The sequence below is a fragment of the Sphaerodactylus townsendi genome, linkage group LG05, assembly GCF_021028975.2.
Source record: "Sphaerodactylus townsendi isolate TG3544 linkage group LG05, MPM_Stown_v2.3, whole genome shotgun sequence".
NCBI lineage: Eukaryota > Metazoa > Chordata > Lepidosauria > Squamata > Sphaerodactylidae > Sphaerodactylus > Sphaerodactylus townsendi.
In genome coordinates, this window is record NC_059429.1 from 130150868 (window position 1) to 130171232 (window position 20365).

Here is a 20365-nt window from a genome sequence, read left to right on the forward strand (position 1 = left end):
AAGGAGAAGAAGAGGAGGAGGAGAAGAGGAGGAGGAGAAGAAGAAGAAGAGGAAGGGGAGGAGAAGAGGAGGAGGAGGAGGAGAAGAAGAAGAAGAAAAAGAAGAGGAGGAGAAGAGGAGGAGATGAGGAGGAAGAGAAAGAAGAGGAGGAGGAGAAGAGGAAGGAGAGGAGAAGAGGAGGAGGAGCAGAAGAAGAAGAAGAAGAAGAAAAAGAAGAGGAGAAGAGGAGAAGAGGAGGAGAAGGAGATGAGGAGGAAGAGAAAGAAGAGGAGGAGGAGGAGGAAAAGGAAAGGAGGAGGAGGAGGAGGAGGTGGAGGCCAGCTGTGATTTCAAATAATAATAACAGCAATAACAACAACAGCCATCATCATCTTAATATGAAGGCCAACACTCAGTGAAAATCTGGCAGCTGTGATGATGATGATGATGATGATGATGATGATGATGATGATGATGATGATGATGATGATGATGATGATGATGATGATGATGATGATGACGACAACAATAGCAATAGTAGTAGTAATATATAATGATGATGTCGCCGAAAGACAGGCCCTTTTTCCTCCTGCATGACACAACACAGCAACCATCCTGGAACCCCAAAGCGCTTCTGCTCCACTCAGCAGACTCTGTACATGCGGCTCGTGTGGAAACAGCCCTTGGCCACCAAACCTGGTGGCTTTTCCCTGGAGGCACAAAAAGTCAAAGGGGAGGGGGGGAATTTGTGAACTGCAATAATGTTTGCCTGAAGGGGAAGCTCTTGCCTGGACTGGAGGTTCTTGATCCGGGAGAGCATGTCCAGATGTCCTGCAGAGTACTGTTCAATGACGTCCATCACATCGTAGGGCCGCAAGCTCTCTTTGAACTTCCGCTTGGACACGAGAAACCTCATGATGCTGAAGCAGAGAGAAAGGCGGCCGGTAAAAACCTGAGCCTGTGCGTGTGCGAGGGTGTGTTTCCCCCATGAACCACCTCTTCTGTAGCTCCTTCCCCCCTGCTGTCCCTGTGCACACATATTGCAGGCAAGCAGGATTATACTCCAAATCTCCAGCCATTACAACCAACAGCAATGATAAGTCAGACACTCTAGAAAATGCCACTGGTTTCAGCCACAGATATTGTGCCTTATATGGAAAGCAAAACCAACAGTTTTGGGGAGGCGGGGGGCAGTCTGTCCATCCCTGATTTGTGCGAGGCCTCCCAATTACAATTCAGGGCAAAATGACTCAGGTTTCCTACACACAAATGCCTCGAAACAAAAAACAGCAGCCACCGATTCAACGGGGGCAGCCATTGCGGCTGTGGGGAGCAGAATAGGCAAAGAAAGAGAGCTTGCGGCCGAAAGGCGCCAAATTGCAGGGAGCTGCAATGATTGGCTCCAGGCCTAAAAGGCGGGAGGAGCAAGCAGAGAAAAGGCGCCACACCCTGAGCCTCGGCCTTCTTGGCTTGCCGAGGCTCAAGAGCGGCGTGACCCACCCTCCCTCCCTTAGTTTACCTGTTTAAAAACTTGAAACGTTATAGAATGTACTGCTTTGTTGTGTTGTGCATGGCCCGCGCGGGTTGGCAATGGAGAGTGCATAACATCTGGGGGGAGAAGCCTGAGCCAGGCGGCCGGTCTTCTCCATGGTTGTGCCCTGCCGGGAAGGGCGGGGAGGTGGGGAGGCGGGACAGGTAAAGCAAGCCGGTGAAGCAGCTGGTGCCGACACCCCAGCGAGTAGGGAGTGGGGAGCAGGGCGGTAGGCGAACTTTCCAGTGAGGCTTAGCTGGTGCCGGCTACCCCCAACAGCAGGAAGGGTTGAAGCCGAGGGTTCGCCCGTGGGGCTCCCAGCTTCCTGCAGAAGGCCCCAATGGAGATTGGGGACTGGATGATGTTGCGACCCGTTTGCTGCCCAGCTTCTGGTTTGGTTAACTTGTTATCATTTAATAAATTGGGCTGCGGCCCAATCCATTTTCCAAGCACTGTTTGTGGTGTGTTTATTTGCCAGAGAAGGGTCTCACCATCTGACCGCAACTGAGGGTTATCTGAAAGGTCAGGACTTAAAGGCCTCCCCTGTGTTCTGTGAAGCTCAGGTTTCTCAAATACAGGTACAAAAAACTATCCCTTGTCACGGCTGGGAGATTCTACACTTTGGACCGAGCTGATGCCATCACAGATACTCCTATAGATAGCACGAGAGTCAGCAAGGTGTAGTGGTTAACAGCGGGTGGACTCTAATCTGGATAACCAGGTTTAATTATCCATTCCTCCACATGAGTGGCAGACTCTTCTTTGGTGAACTGGATTTGTTTCTCCACTCCTATATTCCTGCTTGGTGTACCTTGGTCTAGTCACAGTTCTGTCAGGACTCTCTCAGCCCCACCTGCTTCACAAGGTATGTGTTGCGGGGAGAGGAAGGGAAAGGAGTTTGTAAGCCGCTTTGAGTCTCCTTACAGAAAAGAAGGCGGGGTATAAATCCAAACTCTTCTCCTTCTTCCTTACAAAAAGTTTATACCCCAACACTGGCTTGTTAGGACTGAAAAAAGGGATTTCCCCCACTTTACTTTGAGCCAAACTATTGAAGAGATAGAAAAAGTGCAGAGAAGGGCAACGAGGATGATTGAAGGATTGGAGCACCTTCCTTATGAGGAGAGGCTGCAGCGTTTGGGACTCTTTGGTTTGAAGAGGAGGCGTCTGAGGGGGGATATGATTGAAGTCTATAAAATTATGCATGGGGTAGAAAATGTTGACAGAGAGACATTTTTCTCTCTTTCTCACAATACTAGAACCAGGGGGCATCCATTGAAAATGCTGGGGGGAAGAATTAGGACTAATCAAAGGAAACACTTCTTCACGCAACGTGTGATTGGTGTTTGGAATATGCTGCCACAAGAGGTGGTGATGGCCACTCACCTGGATAGCTTTAAAAGGGGCTTGGACAGATTTATGGAGGAGAAGTCGATTTATGGCTACCAATTCTGATCCTCTTTGATCTGAGATTGCAAATGCCTTAATAGTCCAGGTGCTTGGGAGCAACAGCCGCAGAAGGCCATTGCTTTCACCTCCTGCACGTGAGCTCCCAAAGGCACCTGGTGGGCCACTGCGAGTAGCAGAGAGCTGGACTAGATGGACTCTGGTCTGATCCAGCTGGCTTGTTCTTATGTTCTAAAGTGATTCTGAACAGGCCAAACAGAATGGGTTCAGGACCTTTGGGGGGGGGGGGTTTCCCACAGAACTCGCCCCCCCCCCCCAAACGCTTCTGACCCGTTCTATTTGCCTGAACCTGGAGTAAATGAAAGTTGCTAAATTAGTGACTTTTTCCCTTTAACCTGGTTTTAAATGCTTAAATGCGCACTACGGCAAGCAGGAAGTATTCAATTCCCACCCCCTTCTGTCCACCGTTATGGTGGATTCCCCAGGCGGCCGCCATTAGAGTGGATTCTCTAATAGGTGGCCTCCATGTTATGCCAGTAAGTGCGTCGGGGGGGGGGGGGGTGTTCTCAGAGGGTGGATTCTAGGGTGGGGGGATTCCTGGCTGCGTGGTTCGCACGGAAACACAGCATTTCCTGTGCGAACCCTGCCGCCTCCTGCCGTTGGGCTCCCAGTGATCCCGGTTGGCCCCTGCATCCATCATGCAAACGGTGGCACGGGAAACTGAAATGGGTTACATGAACCCATGTTGCCTGTGCAGAATCAGCCTCAGCTCTCGGGCCCCTTCCGCACATGCAGAATAATGCACTTTCAATCCACTTTCAGTGCACTTTGAAGCTGTGCAGAATAGCAAAATCCACCCACAAACCATTGTGAAAGTGGATTGAAAGTGCATTATTCTGCATGTGCGGAAGGGGCCCCAGTGAAGATACAGTATTTGAAGGACATGAACACCCCAAGTGGCCTGACACTGAATCTGACACTTTGTTCATCAAGGTCAGGGGTCTTCAAACTATGGCCCTCCAGATGTTCATGGACTACAATTCCCATCAGCCCCTGACAGCATGGCCAAGTGGTAGGGCTCATGGGAATTGTAGTCTATGAACATCTGGAGGGCCATAGTTTGAAGACCCCTAATCAAGGTCAATATTGTCTACACCAGGGGTCTGCAACCTGCGGCTCTCCAGATGGTCACAGACTACAATTCCCATCAGTTCCTGCCAGCATGCCAATTGGCCATGCTGACAGGGGCTGATGGGATTTGTAGTCCATGCACATCTGGAGAGCCGCAGGTTGCAGACCCCTGGTCTACACAGTATTGTCTGCACCGCGACTCTCCAGGGTCTCTGGCAGAGGTCCTCTGCATCATCTGTGACCTGATCCTTTTAACTGGAGGTACTGGGGCATTGAACCTGGGAGCTTCTGCATGCCAGGCGAATGTGCTACCACTGAGCCACAGCCCAGACCCTGGCAGAACCCAGTCAGTAGGGAAAGAGTTTCCAGCATGCTTCTCTTCACAATGATAAGAGGCCACCGTACCAGACAGCCCTGATGCTGACTTTGAGGCCCGGCGTCAGATCCTCTGTTACAAATTCACAGTTGCAGCTCTTGTTGTCATCTGGAATGTCTTCTCCAGGGAGGCTGACTTCTAGAAGGAAAGGAAGAATGGAAGATCAAAAAGCAAGAAGAGTGAGATTCTAAAAGGAAGGAAAGAAAGAATGGAAGATCAAAAAAGCAAGAAGAGTGAGATTCTAGAACATAGGTGTCAAACTCGCGGCTCTCCAGATGTTATGGACTACGATCCCATCATCCCCTGCTGGAAGGGGATGATGGGAACTGTAGTCCATAACATCTGGAGGGCCGCGAGTTTGACACCTGTGTTCTAGAAGGAAGGAAAGAAAGAATGGAAGATCAAAAAGCAAGAAGGGTGAGATTCTAGAAGGAAGGAAAGAAAGAATGGAAGATCAAAAAACAAGAGTGAGATTCCTAGTATTAAATAATGGAGGGATTCATTAGAAGAATAAGAAGAAGGAGGAGGAGGAGTTTGGATTTATATCCCACCTTTCTCCCCTATAATGAGACTGAAGATGGCTTACAAGCTCCTTTCCCTTCATCTCCCCACAACACACACCTTGTGAGGTAGGTGGGGCTGAGAGAGCTCTGAAGAGCTGTGACTAGCCCAAAATCACCCAGCAGGAGTGCAGAAACACATCTGTTCACCAGATAAGCCTCCGCCACTCGGGAAGAGGAGTGGGGAATCAAACCCGGTTCTCCAGGTTAGAATCCACCTGCTCTTAACCACTATACCTCGCTAGTGTCAGGTGAGTGGCCATAGGTAGCTCCAAAGCAGCAGGAAAAGTCAGACCCCAGCAGTGGTGTAACTTTCTGGGCAGAGCTTCCTTATGGAACTGGGCAAGAACCTGGAGTTTGATGCCCCCCAGGCGATGCTGATACAACGTGCACCCCCCCTTGTAGCTACGCCCAGTGGCGTATCTAGGCAAACTGGAGTTTGGCGCCACCCATGGGCAGCCACCCTCCCCCACTGTGACCAAGCAATGATTTTTTACACCAGGTTGTTTCAAAGTCACCATCACATTATAGAACATGCCCCAACTCACAAATCTGAACACATCAATAAGCCATGCCACACAGCAGAAATAAATTTTTGGCTTTGTTTTAAATGCTTTCAAAATGTTTTATTACCTGCTATAGAAAACATATTTTATGTTGTTTGTATCCACGTCCCCAGATTGAGGGAAACAGCATCACTTTCATTGTTTCCAAAAGGAGAATGGGGGGGCTCCCTAGTTTAAACAAGTGATATGCGGAAATCCACCCCCAAACAAGCATAATTTTCAATGGTGTTTTAAAAACTAGGGAGAAACTCAGATTCTCCTTTTAAATCCACTGATACTTAAAAGGGAGAATCTGGGGTTCCCCAGTTTAAACAACATTAAAGAAAGTGGAAATGCTATTTTGAGGAGTTGATTCTCCCCCACCCTGAAACAGCATCACTTGCAATGTTTAAAGCTAGGGGTCCTCCAAAGATTCTCCCTTTAAATCCACAATGTGTGAGAAGGTGAGGGGGGTTTTAAAAGGAAAATCTAAGGGGAAATTTGGGAAGTGCCTGCTGTTCCAGGGGTGCAATTGTTAAGCTAGCAGCACCAAACTATCACCCAGGGAATATATTTAAGGAGACTCTCCTAATGAAATTACCACCCAGGTTTGGTGAAGTTTGGTAAGTTCAAGGGGATCCAAAGTTATGGGACCCTAAAGGTGCTTGAGACCCCATCTTCCTGTTAGCTCCCATTGGGAAACAATGGATGATGGGAGCACCCCCTTTGGGAGTCCATAGCTTGGGACCCCCTAAGACCTACTTAGCTCACAAGCTTTCTGAGTGAGTATCAGCAAGAGACTCTCCCTGATGATATCTCAGGTTTTGGTGAGAAGTTTGGTTCAGGGATTGAGTCCATGCAGTTATGAGGACCCTAAAAGGTGCCAGGCCCCAAAATCTTCTGTTAGCTCCCATTGGAAACAATGGATGATGGGGCACTTGCTGCAGGAGTCCCCGCATAACTTTAGAACAGGAACAAACCTCCACCAAGCTCTAGGTGAGTAACTCAAGTCTCCCAAAACAGTCCCTGAAATTTTTTGGGAACCTTGTAGCCTAAAAACTGCGCCCTCTGCAGGCCAAAGTAAAACACTGAAAATACAAAAAATCCCACAAACGAACCTGCAGTTTTTGCACCCCCCACAGGGCTGCGCCCAGGGCAACTGCCCACTTTGCCCTATGGGAGGAACGCCTCTGGACCCCAGTAGCACCTTTTAGATCAACAAAGTTGTATTCTTGGTATTAGCTTTCACATACATGTACACTTCTTCAGATACTTATACCAGGAATAAAACTTTGCTGGTCGTAAAGGGACCCCTGAGCTCAAAACTTTTTCTGTAGTGGGTCAGAATGACAGACTAGGTCCACAGTGGTGGCGAACCTTTGGCACTCCAGATGTTATGGACTACAATTCCCATCAGCCCCTGCCAGCAGGGCCAATTGACCATGCTGGCAGGGGCTGATGGGAATTATAGTCCATAACATCTGGAGTGCCAAAGGTTCGCCACCACGGAACTAGGATCTGGGGAGACCCAGGTGCGAATCACCACTCTGTCATGGAAGTTTGCTGGATGGCCTGGGGCCAGTCGCACTCTCAGCTAACCTACCTCACAGGGTAGTTGTGCAGATAAAATGAAGGCAAGAACAAGAACGTCAGCCATTTTGGGTCGCCACTGGGCAGAAAGGCACAGCAGGAAAGAAGTATAAACGAACAGCGAACCTTCCGAGTTCTGACGCGATGCAGCTCCCTTGATGCGGAAAGCCTGCCGGGCTCGACTCCTGTCCCCAAAGCTCCAGCTCTTCGGCACTTTGCTGGGGCTGTCCTCGATGCTTTGGTCGGCACTGGGGGACCTTCGGACAACAGGAGCCTGAGGGGAACCTTTAACTTTCGTGGTGGCACCCCGGGGGCTGGAGAAGACACGATCTTTCAAGCTGACCTTTTGACTGCACGCCGAGACAAATTGGAACAAGAGACAAAAATCGGGGAGGGGGGGGGAGACAAGCAGGGGAAGTCACTCCAAAAAACACCATGGGGGGGCTCCCCTCCAGCCATTCAAAAATCAATTGTCTTTCGAAGCGGCAGCGCCAGAAGCGGCAGCAGAACGGTGCGGCTTTTGGGGCTAGACGGGATCAGAGAGGAATCTCAGGAAAGGTTTCCATGGCAGGGGGAGGAAGATGAGGTTTGGGAGGTCTGTTAATTTAGGGAAAAAAATAATGAAGGATGGACATGTAAACCCAAAGGGGGCCACAGAATTAGGACCATTATGGAGCGCAACGGAAAAGCCAAAGGGGTCAGTAATACAAAGCAACGGGACTGGAAGCTGAAGGTACGCAGAAAACAAAGAGGAATCAAAATTAGGGCCTCGGTCCCTACCGTTAAATCAGAACATGGTCAAAAGACCGAAGACTGAGAAATTAGGAAGCTGAATATTCTAAGGCCTCTTCCACACATACAGAATAAGTGAGTATCGCACATATGATCAAAGGACTTAGTTCCAAATGCTGGCACTGTGGAGACCAGGAGGCACATTATAGTCATATGTGGCTAGAATAGGCTGACCAAATGTCCCGCTTCTGGCGGGACAGTCCCGCCTTAAAACAATTTGTCCCGCGTCCTGCAGATTTTTTCAAGTGTCCCGATTTTTGGAAGACTGCCGCACCGGCTTCTGGGGCGCAAGGCAGTGCGGCAGACTCCCCCGCGCACGGTCGCAGGAGCGCACTGCCTTCTGGGGCGCTCCCATTTCCCGCCCTGTCACAGGGTGGGAAACGGGAGCGCCCCAGAAGGCAGTGCACTTCTGCGGCTGCGTGCGCATGTGCGGCCACCCACCTACCCGCCCATCCCGGTTCACAAAGGTGACCATCTGGTCACCTAAGGCTAGACGGGGAGGGCGGTATATAAGTTTAACCAATTAAATAAATAAATAAATAAATAAATAAATAAATAAATAAATAAATAAATAAAATGTGCAGAAGTGCAAAAATTTTGGGCAATTGTATTGTTAGATATTGAGAAACTGGTGAAGATTAATATTGTTTTAAATAATGATTTCATGTTCATGGGTGTAATGGAGGATAGAAGGGTGGATAAAAAATATAGTTATAAGTATAAAATAATGATTAAAGCAGCCCATGCAACAATAGCTTTGGGCTGGAAAGAAAAGAAAAAATGGACAATTCAGAAACGGTTGGAATATATCTGGGAACAAGTGACACTAGATATTTTCAATATAAAAACAAAAAAATAAATTGTGGCAAGATAAACAGAATGAAATTTTGAAGATATGGACAACATCTGTGGACTGGATGAAAGAAGCTCGAGTCAATGAAGAAATATGGGAGAAGGGGCTACAAAGAATGAACTTACTGCTGTTTGTGTGATAAAGTTATGAAGAAGTAGTAACGGGGGGGAGGGGAAAAAGGGGGAAAATGTATTGTTTGAAAATGTATGATGAAGGATATTTATATAAAATGTAAAATTCAAATGATACAATAATTTTTTTAAAAAAAAAGAATAAGTGAGTATCGACCACATTCCGCTGAACTGAGAAAAGCTTTCCAAAATAAAGCATCCCTGAGGCCCCGTTCGCACATGCAGAATAATGCACTTCCAATCCACTTTCACAATTGTTTTCAAGCGGATTTTGCAATTCCGCGCAGCAAAATCCAGCTGCAAAGTGCACTGAAAGTGTATTGAAAGTGCATTATTCTGCGTGTGCAGACGGGGCCTTAGAGATACTTTACATAGCCCTTTATTTCGGCAACTTTTTCTCACTTCATGGATGTTAGTTTTAGACTATTCAGCTTTTTTAATTTCTCAACCTTCAGGGTTTTGACTGTGAAGCCGAGGAACAGTATTGGATTTGCGATTATTGAGCTCTCTGTACCTCCCTGTTCATTTATCTGATAACTGAACTCGGAACAGGGCATGAAATAATCTCCCATATAACTGCCATAAACAACTTCTGCCAATAAACTGGAACGCAGAGCAACGCACCCAATGCAGTGTGAACCTTGCGTTACTTCTTGCTCAGTCAAATATAATCTAACAAGAAAATGCTACAGATCTGTTATGATACCATAAGGCAAAGCTCAGCACTACGGTTAAGATGAAGGCACCTACTTTATGGAGAATATTTCAGCAGTATGCCCTTCTCTGTCAGAGATTCAAATCTATTCACCCAATGCAAAAAAAAAAAAAAGTCCAGTGGTACATTTTGTTCGCCTTTGAGGTGCTTCTAAACCTCTAAGGCCCGTTCCACACACGCAGAATAATGCACATTCAATCCACTTTCACAATTGTTTGCAAGTGGGTTTTGCAATTCCACACAGTAAAATCCAGCTTCAAAGTGAATTGAAAGTGCATTACTCTGTGTGTGGAAGAGGCCTCTATGTATGTTTAGTAAGATATGAAGATGTTCATATAGGTCTCAAGTACAAACATTTTCCCTCTGCATTAAAAAAAAAATTAATTATTTCATTCCTATTCATGCAAGCGCTGTACAGTGAACAGAAAATAATACACATTTTTTGCGACTTAAAATCCTAAAACATTCTTCTGCCTTTACCTCCAACAAAATGGACATGCGAGAGTACTGAACAAAGACTCATAAAAGCCTTTAAAGAACTATATCCATAGACACCAATGTGGTACAGTGGTTAAGAGCAGATGGACTCTAATCTGGAGAACTGGGTTTGATTCCCCACTCCTCCTCATAAGTAAAAGACTCAAAGGGGCTGACAATCTCCTTGCCCTTCCCTCCTCACAACAAACACCCTGTGAGGTAGGTGGGGCTGAGAGAGCTCCCAGAAGCTGTGACTAGCCCAAGGTCACCCAGCTGGCATGTGTGGGAGTGTACAGGCTAATCTGAATTCCCCAGAATTCCCCAGATAAGCCTCCACAGCTCAGGCAGAGGAGCTGGGAATCAAACCCGGTTCCTCCAGATTAGATACATGAGCTCTTAACCTCCTACGCCACGAATGAGTCTCCATTCACCACCTTTTCAGTTACTCGCACTGTCTTCCAATTCCCATGAGGAATCTGCCCCAATATATAAACTGTGTGTCAAATAAACCATTTCCTGCTTACTCTGCCTGGGTTCTTCACATCTCTAATTTGGCCACGCAACAGGACATGCCCTGACTAAACGGGGGTTGTCTGGGGGCAGGGAAGGTCCACTGGGCCCTCTCTAGGAAAGCCCCGAAACCAGAGAGATGGAAGTCAAGGGACTGAGTGATTGGATTGACTATCCCTGGCCGAAGTGTGCTCTGAGCAGCTCAGAGTACATGCGTATACAATAAAATTACACATAAATATGTCATTGAAAGTAATAGCATACATATCTCTGTAAAACTATATAAATTTACAGTGCTAAAACACAGCCAGTGGTGGAACACCACACTGTTCGCCTGATTTAAAATAAGGAAGGAAAAAGGGGAAGGGAAGGTAGGGAGATCGGTATTGATCTAGGCAGTCCGGTATTTTCACTGCCTGCAGAAAAACCTGGAAAAAAAACCCAGGGCTATTCTTTTCAGCTGGTCACTGGATGTACTATGTCTCTTAATTCACTTAGGGGCTTTCCCCACTGACGGAGTTGAACTGGTTTCTACCTAGGTTCGCCTCAGTGAATCCCCACTGCCACCGAGCTCAACATTGTTTTGTCTCAGTCCCCCCCCCCCTTTAGAACTGCAACATCCTTGTCACAGTTATGAACTACACTTTTCTGCCGGAACAAGGTCGATACCGCTTCGAAGTGGGGAAGCATCGAAACAACACCTCATCCGTTCAACCAATCACTAGCTGCTTTTGTGGCATGCGCAGAATGGGAGAGTCGTGGCGGGCAGAAAGCGCATGTAACTGTAAACTGTAAACTGTAAACACTGTAAAAAAAAGAATGCTTCCGTTTCCTACCGTAACGCAAGCACCAATCATGATTGAGGAGCGAAACAGGCACCAAGATGATCCCGCCCACTTAGCTCGGTTCCAGGGGGCCAACTCAGTTGCTGTGGGGACAGCCTGGAATCGCCCTCCACTGAAGGGAACCGAGTCGACCTTAGCTCCCTTCTGTAGTGGGGAAAGCCCCTTAATTCTTAGTATAAGAAGAAGAAGAAGAGTTTGGATTTATATCCCCCCTTTCTCTCCTGCAGGAGACTCAAAGGGGCTGACAATCTCCTTGCCCTTCCCCCCTCACAACAAACACCCTGTGAGGTGGGTGGGGCTGAGAGAGCTCCGAGAAGCTGTGACTAGCCCAAGGTCACCCAGCTGGCGTGTGTGGGAGTGTCCAGGCTAATCTGAATTCCCCAGATAAGCCTCCACAGTTCAGGTGGCAGAGCTGGGAATCAAACCCGGTTCCTTCAGATTAGATACACGAGCTCTTAACCTCCTACGCCACTGCTGCTCCTTAAGGCATGGCTAGGCACATGCTTCAGACAGGTGATTCCGCTAAGTTTCAGCATCTTGTGTTATGTACTTCTGAACATGCACTGATCCTTTACCCCAAGAGAGGCAAAGTTTTAATTTTAAGCTTTGCACAGGCTAATGCAATTGTGAATGCTGTTGAAACAGCAATTCCAAATGCAACTGAAACAGCAATTCCAAATGCTATTGCATTTTCAACTGCATTTTTCATTTAAACTGCATTTTTATTTTCACTTGCATTTGCAACTGCAAATGAACTCCACCCAGAATTGTGCAACTGTGCCTCACCCCTCTGCCCCACCTATGCGGTGGACAAAATATATACCCTCCCACACACTGTGCTGTGGCGAGAAACACATCTTACCATGACACACCTCTGAAGAAGACGGCCATAGAGGCTGGTGAAACGTTAGCAGCCCAAACCACCAGAAAAACTTCCCTCGCACCAAAAGCCACAAAGCCCAGACAACCCACCACAGACAGCGGATTCTGGGCACGAAAGCCTTCCACAAAACAGTTTTGATTGAATTTTGCTACGAAAAGCAAACAGTCCCTAAAGGCGATGATGTAGCTATCTGGGCACATCGCAGCCACTGGAATGTTGTGCCGTTCTATTCCAGGGGCACAGCGACCCACTGTATACGTATTCACAAGCACACTTCTGTGTGTGCTGTTCCATAAATGGATCCGCCATTTCCCTTGCGGCACCTTGACACACCGATGTCTGCTTGCGTCGTTGCTCAAATGCAAAAAACAGCAGCTCCGATAGAATTTCTTCTCGCTTTGCATTCTTCAGCATGAATGCCCAGCCCTGAATGTAAAATTCTGGCTGTGCAGTCACCTTGTTTAATGTGCTCCCTAGAGCACCAACCATTGGTTTGTCTCTTCTGCAGATGTGCCACCAACAGCAGGCTGTGTGCTGGGGATAATCACATCTGCCAACATCACCTGCCCTGCTGAAAGAATGGCAAGAGACTCTGGTTTTCTTCCTCTTTAAATTTCTGGGCATCATGATTAAAGAGGACTTGACCTGGGGCGCACAGACTGCCGCGGTGGTTAAGAAGGCCCAGCAAAGACTGTACTATCTGAGACTGTTAAGGAAACAACAACCGAATGGAAAACTCCTGGTGTCCTTTTACCACTGTGCTACAGAGAGTGTCTTAACGTACTGCATCTGTGTATGGTTCTCCAGTTGCATAGTGGCAGATAGGAAGGCGCTCCAAAGGGTGATCACTACTGCACAGAGGATTATCGGCTGCCCTCTCCCCTCCTTGGAAGAACTCTATCATTCCCGAAGCCTAAAGAAAGCCCAAAATATTCTGAGAGACCCGTCTCATCCAGCACACTCTCTTTTTTAACTGTTACCATCCGGCAGACGATGCAGGTCTATCAAAACTAGGACAAAGAGGCTTAGAGACAGCTTCTACTCTACAGCTGTGGCTATGCTCAACTCTGCGGCTTCGTGTTGATGTGTTTGGGGCTGTGTAGGGATGGGTGGAGGAAGGGGAAAGTGAGGATGGGGTATGAGTCTGAAATTGTGTGCATCGAGGAATGCTGCTGTAAATTTTGTTGTGCGTGCACAATGACAATAAAATGCTTATGCTTATGCTCTTCTCTTTTCACTTCTTCCTCCTTAATCTCAGGGCCCCATACCTCACAGAGAATAAATACACAGTTTGCACATTCTTTTAGTCTGCTTCTCACTTCAAGGAAGCTGGTTTTACAAATCCAGCATCTTGCTCCTGCAAACTATGCAAAGATGATGCACACAGAATACCCGAATGTGGCAGACAGAGATTTCAAATGTTATCATATTTGCAATTGGCTTCTTGACTGAGTGACTAGCTCTATTGTACTTGTAACCCTGATTGAGTTCCAGAAACAAATTAGGCTATTCTTTGGATTATCTGGCCATGCTACCATCTAAAGAGACTTTCCAACTTCTGAAGAGAAGGCTGTTTGACCAGGAACATCAGATCCTAATCGAAAAGGCTTCCAGGGCTTGTTCTCCTTTAGCTCTAGGTATCACCTACATTGGTAATAAGGGGGCTCAATACCTACACCAGATAACCATGCCCAGGCTCCATACAGCAATGATGTTGGCCCGTTGCAATGCCCTTCCATCAGCCGTATCAACAGGGAGATTCACTAAAACCCGCCGTCAAAGGCTATGCATATGCTGCTTCGGGGTGTGTTGACTCTATAGACCATATTTTACTTTATTGTCCACTTTACACAGTACCCAGAGTCAAATACTTATCACCCCTGCTACTCAAAAAAGAGTATGCATCTGACTTGCAAAAGATTACCTTTCTTTTGGACAGCCCCAGTAGTGATGCAAACGATGCAGTCACCAAATTTTTGGATTTGTATATAAAACAGCGCTTTAGGAGCAAATCCTGAACATCAGCCATCTCTGCCTGTACATTTATTTTAGTTTCCCTCTATTTGGTTAAGTGGATCTGTGTATATAATGTTGTTATGCCAATAAAGGTTCTTTGTTGTTTGTTGTTTGTTTTGTTTGAGTTCCAGTGAGAAGGGGAGAGTACAAATGAATATTTAAAAAATCGTTCAACAGAACACCTTCTTTTTGGCAACATTCAAAAGGACTGCAGGGGAATCCTATTATATAAAAGGCTAGCTATGATGGCGATGACTCACTTCCAGCCAATCACCACACATGACACTCAGTTCCAGCCAACTGCCATGCACGCATGACTTGGGGGTGGGGCTTACGCAGAATGGGTAAAAGAACCAACACAAACAGTGGCATGTGGCCGTTACTCTCTTGCGCACTCACCCTTCTCTCCCACAGCTGAATAATTACAGCCACAGTACCATCTGCAGCTGCCTGAAGGGGAGCATGTGCAGGGATCGGCCACACCCTGTGGGAAGGTCGCAACTGCTGGAGGCCACAACCACACCGTTAATTGTTGTGTGGTGATACAAGCGTCCGGAAAGAGGAGAGGAAGGAGGAAGGAACTGATGACATGAGGCCAACATGGGAGGAAAGGAAGGAGGGGCCGCCCCCCTTGGCGAGCACCATTAACCCTTGCATGCCAATGCAGACATCCCGGAAGAGGAGGAAAACCAGGAGGGAGGTGGTGACACAGTACCAAGGTGAGAGGAAAGGTAGGAGGAGTTGCCGCCCTCCCGTCGGTGCCGTTAACCCACCAATAGTTCATACAACGAGCTTTACCGCTAGCGATGATAATAATCCCCATAAGTACCACATAACTGCAAAAGCTAGATAAGTTTCTGCCGCCACCCTGCCATCCAGTGCTACTTTGGCTAAGCTTGTGGATCACAAGGGAACGTTTTGCAAGACTGAAGCACAGCAGTTGGGAAGAATGAGCAAGTGTGCCCAGTAGCGCGTTCTGAGGATTGCTTTTTTAACAGCACAAACAAGCCAACTGAAGTTTACGACTCCAACTTCTAGACAGAAAAAAAAGTTGGTATTCAAAACCAGAGTGAACTTTGTTCCAGGGAACTCTGTGCCCTGTTGAGGATAGAGCTGGCTCACCAAATTAGGAGACGAAACGGTGACGTGCGACTAACGGTGCCTCGAAACACACGCAGTTGGAGGGGGGCATCAGAAGATCAGGTGGAACTGGGAAAACAGTAGACTACCCCTTTAGCGCCCCCCACCCCAAAGAGATTTGTAACAAGGTGCCTTTGAGCAGTGGTAGGATCCAAAAATTTTAATAACAGGTTCCGATGGTGGTGGAATTCAAACAGTGGCACCGCCGCACACACGCACCTCCAGTTCCTATTGGGCAGGGAGGTTGCTTTAGTAACCCCTTCTCGGCACTCAGAAAAAATTAGTAACCACTTCTAGAGAAGTGGTGAGAACTGGTTGGATCCCACCTCTGCCTTTGAGAGAATGGAGAAAGATGCAAGCAACTGGGGAAGGAAATTGTCTTTGTTGCTGACACTTTTTAAAAACACATTATGCTCAGGGGCAATATCATATAGATCCAGTGGTGGGATCCAAAAATTTTAGTAACAGGTTCCCATGGTGGTGGGATTCAAACTGTGGTGTAGTGCCAATGGGGCTGGGCACAACGGGGGAGTGGCTGGGCATTCCTGGGCAGGGCTGTGGCAAGGACGCAGCCGCTGTGTCGGTCCTTGGGTGGGAAATGAATGCACGCAGGCGCAGGCTGCTTCAAGTTCTGCGCGCTACTGCTGAGAGGAGGGGCGTAACTAAGGCAAAAATCACGGGGCAAAATCACCAATTAGTAACCCCCTCTCGGCACACACAAATAATTAGTAACCTACTCTCGGGAACCTGTGAGAACCTGCTGGATCCCGCCTCTGTCCAGATCTGAGAACAGCGGACACAGGCTGGATATGACTCCTTGGAAACCCTCCCCCCCTGGTTTTGTCTGCCCTGCCTTTACCAGAGCTCTGAGCAAAAAAGCAAGGTGAACAAGGAGTCAGATGCACCAGTGATTTTGAATGAGAGGTACTGAAGAAGTGAGCATTCTGTATCTCCAGTCTCTCTCTCTTGCAGTCTCTCTTTCCCTCTCGCAAGCTACCTGCCATTTCCCTGCGTACCCAGAGAAGGGATGACCACCCATTAACTATGCCTTCCTAGTGTTGATCTCTTGCCTCCTGCTTTTTTAATAGTCAAAAGGAAAGACATAGTTTGGACCATTCAATTCCGACAGTTAAGAGCTTCAGACGCGTCAAAACCAAAGCAAGACCAATGATCTTAGGAACACGACTGGATTCCAAAAACTGAGATTCAGCAACTGCATTTCCCAAGGATCTTGTATCCTTCTAACCTGACCCTGCACACACAACATTGCGAAAAGGAGGAGAAATCCACCATTGGAAGCATGGACAGAAAAGAATTAGTCATTTGCTCACCATAAAGGTGTGCATAAACCACCCAGACATTTCCATCACAGGCAAAACAACAGATATTTTTAGGCAGGTTGACATTTTAGGTAGGCTGACATTCAAAGAGACTGCCATTTCCTTAAGGACGTCAGATGATGACATCAGAGAAAACACACAGATGACTCTGATGAAGAGTCAGAATCCACCAGATTAAAAAAAAATCACTGCACAAACAGGAATTTGCAATTCAGGCACTATCTTCCCCACAAACGCCCTTTCGAATGGTAATTATGCACGCACCTACTGAAGGGAAGAGGGGTTGCTTGAATGGGTTGACAGTTAGCTGGTTAGTAGAAGTGCTGGAGGAACCTTGTCCAATCCAAAAGTCCGTTTTGCAGTGACCTCTAATGGACTTGCAATGCGCTTGCTTCCAAAAGGATCTTAAACCGGGGGGATTCCAAATCAGATCGATCATCACATTATCAGGAATTCTTTCCCCACCTTCACTACTCAGTCTTTCTGTGCCTCTGATCTTTCCCTTTCTAAGAAAAGACCTTGACTGCACGAGATCACTGCTTTTCTGAAATTCCTTTCTCCGACAATCACTATTTTTGCGGGTCTAATTGGGCTGGCGGAGGAGCACCAGCAACGTCCGTTGGCGCAGTTTGGCCACGCGGATGGCACTCGCCCATTGAGCACCTCTACTAAGCAGGTGAGTGGTCACGACAGAAGGGAGCGGGAGAAAGAGACGGAAAAAGAGAACGAGCCGTGCAGTTTCGTATTAGTTCGGTGCAAAGCAGTTCCCACGGTACCTAGAATTTCCTGAGCAGCATCCACAAAGTGAAGGGTTGTTTTTACTGGAAATGAGGGGAGAGTAAAATAATTAGACCGGACGGCTCACGCCAAACAGGAAACTTCGATCGACTAGAGAAAGTCGTTTGGAAGCCAACGTTCATCACGGAGCAGCGGGGTCGGCTTTCGTTTTCCCGTTTCTCCAAAGCACGGAAATCGTACGGCTGGTGAACGAATTTGAAATCATAACTAATATTATAAACAGCTCCTTCTGAGAAATGAAAACACTGCCTCCTCGCCTGCATCTTGAGGGTCTCCAAACATTTCATGTTTGCACCCTCTAGTTAATTTTAAAGTTTTGTTTGCAATTATTTCCCCTCTCCTCCACATTCAAATATTGACATTTCCTGTATTAACCACACGCTCCACATTCTATCCGCCAACACAACAGTTCTTGGGGGCAACGGGAACAATTCCAATTTAATCTAATCATAATATATTCAGCACTGACTCTCAAGTTTATTATGAAGACTGCCATTTCTTGGTCTCCCAAATATTAATTATTGGAATTGCAAAAACCGATGAATCACATCTTTCAGGGAGTCGTTCAAAAGGGCTGTAGATACTTCTTGAATGAATTTAATCTAATCTTCTATTCCCTTTTTTGTATTCGGGAGTAGAGTTCTTTGTACATTTTTGTTATTGTTTTTCCCCATTTCAAAGGCAAAATTACTGACATTTGCCGGATGTCAAAATATTGGCACATTTTCTCCAGCATCAGGCGTGTGAAAAGTGCAGGGCTTAAAACGGATTGATTTCATGAAATTATTTTTCTTATTAATACATTAATAGATTATTAATAATTATTAATCTGTGGAATCCATAAATTCCATGAATGGAAGATTTCACCATCTGCCCAGTTCTGGTTTGAACCTGAGCTTTTCCCCAGCCAGGATATGGTATCTTTTTACATTTTGCAGTTTGCTCAACTGCCCAACCTCAACTGACAGTACTATCAACTTTCTGTGGAACAAAGTAAAGGCAGACTATGTTTCTGGGGTGGTTTGGTATTGCCTTCCCCACAACAACAAAATAAAAATTCCTCCAGGTTCCATCATGGCAGCCATAAAAGACAAAAGTCAGCCAATATGGATAATCTATAAGCCAGTTCATGTCAAGTTACCCTTCAAGCCGGTAGATGAGGAGCCTCTCACTTTTAATATGGTGCCCAATTTAGGTTTGCCTAGTGATAGGCCCAGCCCTGACTGGGTGCCACAGGTCACCAAAGAGGAGGGGAGTCCATCATCATCATCATCTTTGCCTCCCCCCAACTTGTGTGAACCAGGCCTAACAAATCTGATGTCATCACACTTTACCACTCCTCAAGCCTTCTGATATCTTTGGCTGGTGAGGAGCTGGAAGATGTGTGGTACAAGAATGATAACAAACATTATTTGCATTAGGAGGGTTACCAGAAGGAGAGCATCAAGAACTGCAGCAGATTTGGGGCTTGTATCCAGTCACACAGTTCCAGAGGTGTAAGGGCAGTTCCACCTTCAGAAGAGGGGGTTGTGACCTATTGACTGATTGATTGATTGATTGATTGATTGATTGATTGATTGATTGATTGATTGATTGATTGATTGATTGATTGATTGATTGATTGATTGATTGATTTCTATCCCATCCTCCCCAACCAAGATCAAGCTCAGGGTGTGGGTGGCGTACAACACATTCAAAAACAGTTAGCTAATACATAAAAATTTACTAAAATACTTGTCCAAACAACGCAACCAAATCAAGACAGCCACAAGATTAACAACAGCCTCTAGATGATAATGCCATGAACACTTGGGTTTGAGGCTGAAGATCTTGCCACACTAGAAAAGTTTGTATGGTTTCTCCCCTGTGTGAATGCTCCAATGCAGATCGTGGCTTGGCATTTTTATGGATTCTCCTCTGTCTGAATTCTTTGGTGTACCTTAAGCTTCTCCTTTTCGGCAAAACTCTTTCCACACTCCAAGCATTTATATGGTTTCTCGTCAGTGCGAATTCGTCAATGAGCAGCTGATTGGTCATTCTGAGCAAAGCTCCTTCTACACTCCAAGCATTTATATTTCCACTGATTACCCTTCATATTGCAGTTCCCCCACTTGGTGCCCAAATCTCTTCCCAAGAGTCCACTGACCCTCCCTCCCTCCCCGCCTCCCTCCCTCCCTCCCCACCCCCACAAGAACAAAATCTAGAGAACCTAAGTGGGCTGCATCAGGAGGAGGAGGAGGAGAATTTGGATTTATATCCCACTTTTCTCTCCTGTAAGGAGACTCAAGGCAGCTTACAAGCTCCTTTCCCTTCTTCTCCCCACCACAGACACCTTGTGAGGCGGGGGGGGGGGGGGACTGAGAGAGTTCACAGAGAACTGTGACTAGGCCAAGATCACCCAGCAGGAATGCAAGAGTATGGAAACACATATTTTTCACCAGATAAGCCTCTGCCACTCAGGTGGAGGAGTGGGGAATCAAACCCAGTTCTCCAGATTAGAATCCATCTGCTCTTACTCACTGCACCACTGGGCGACTGGAACTCATTAGAGACACATTTTTTGTTGTTTAGTTGGTCAGTAAAGCTGCTTCCATTTTTCAAGTGAGCAACGTTGCACACCCCCAGAGGCGTACAGTGCCAGAACAATCTCTTGGGCACATTTAAAATCCAGAAAGGGAAAGCAATCTATGTTGGGAAGCGCTCACTGGTGTTTAGAAGCTCGAAGCCTTCACTTTCATAGTACTGTCAC

At 46.8% G+C, this 20365-nt stretch overlaps 1 protein-coding gene across 1 annotated transcript in view; it reads right to left on the reverse strand.

Moving 5' to 3' along the window:
* The window catches only part of KCNQ2 (potassium voltage-gated channel subfamily Q member 2), an 87830-nt gene that overhangs the window by 13697 nt on the left and 53768 nt on the right, over positions 1-20365 (reverse strand). Inside the window, 3 exon segments of the mRNA XM_048496583.1 lie at positions 768-899; positions 4451-4559; positions 7243-7466. Coding sequence (XP_048352540.1) covers positions 768-899; positions 4451-4559; positions 7243-7466 — 465 coding nt within the window.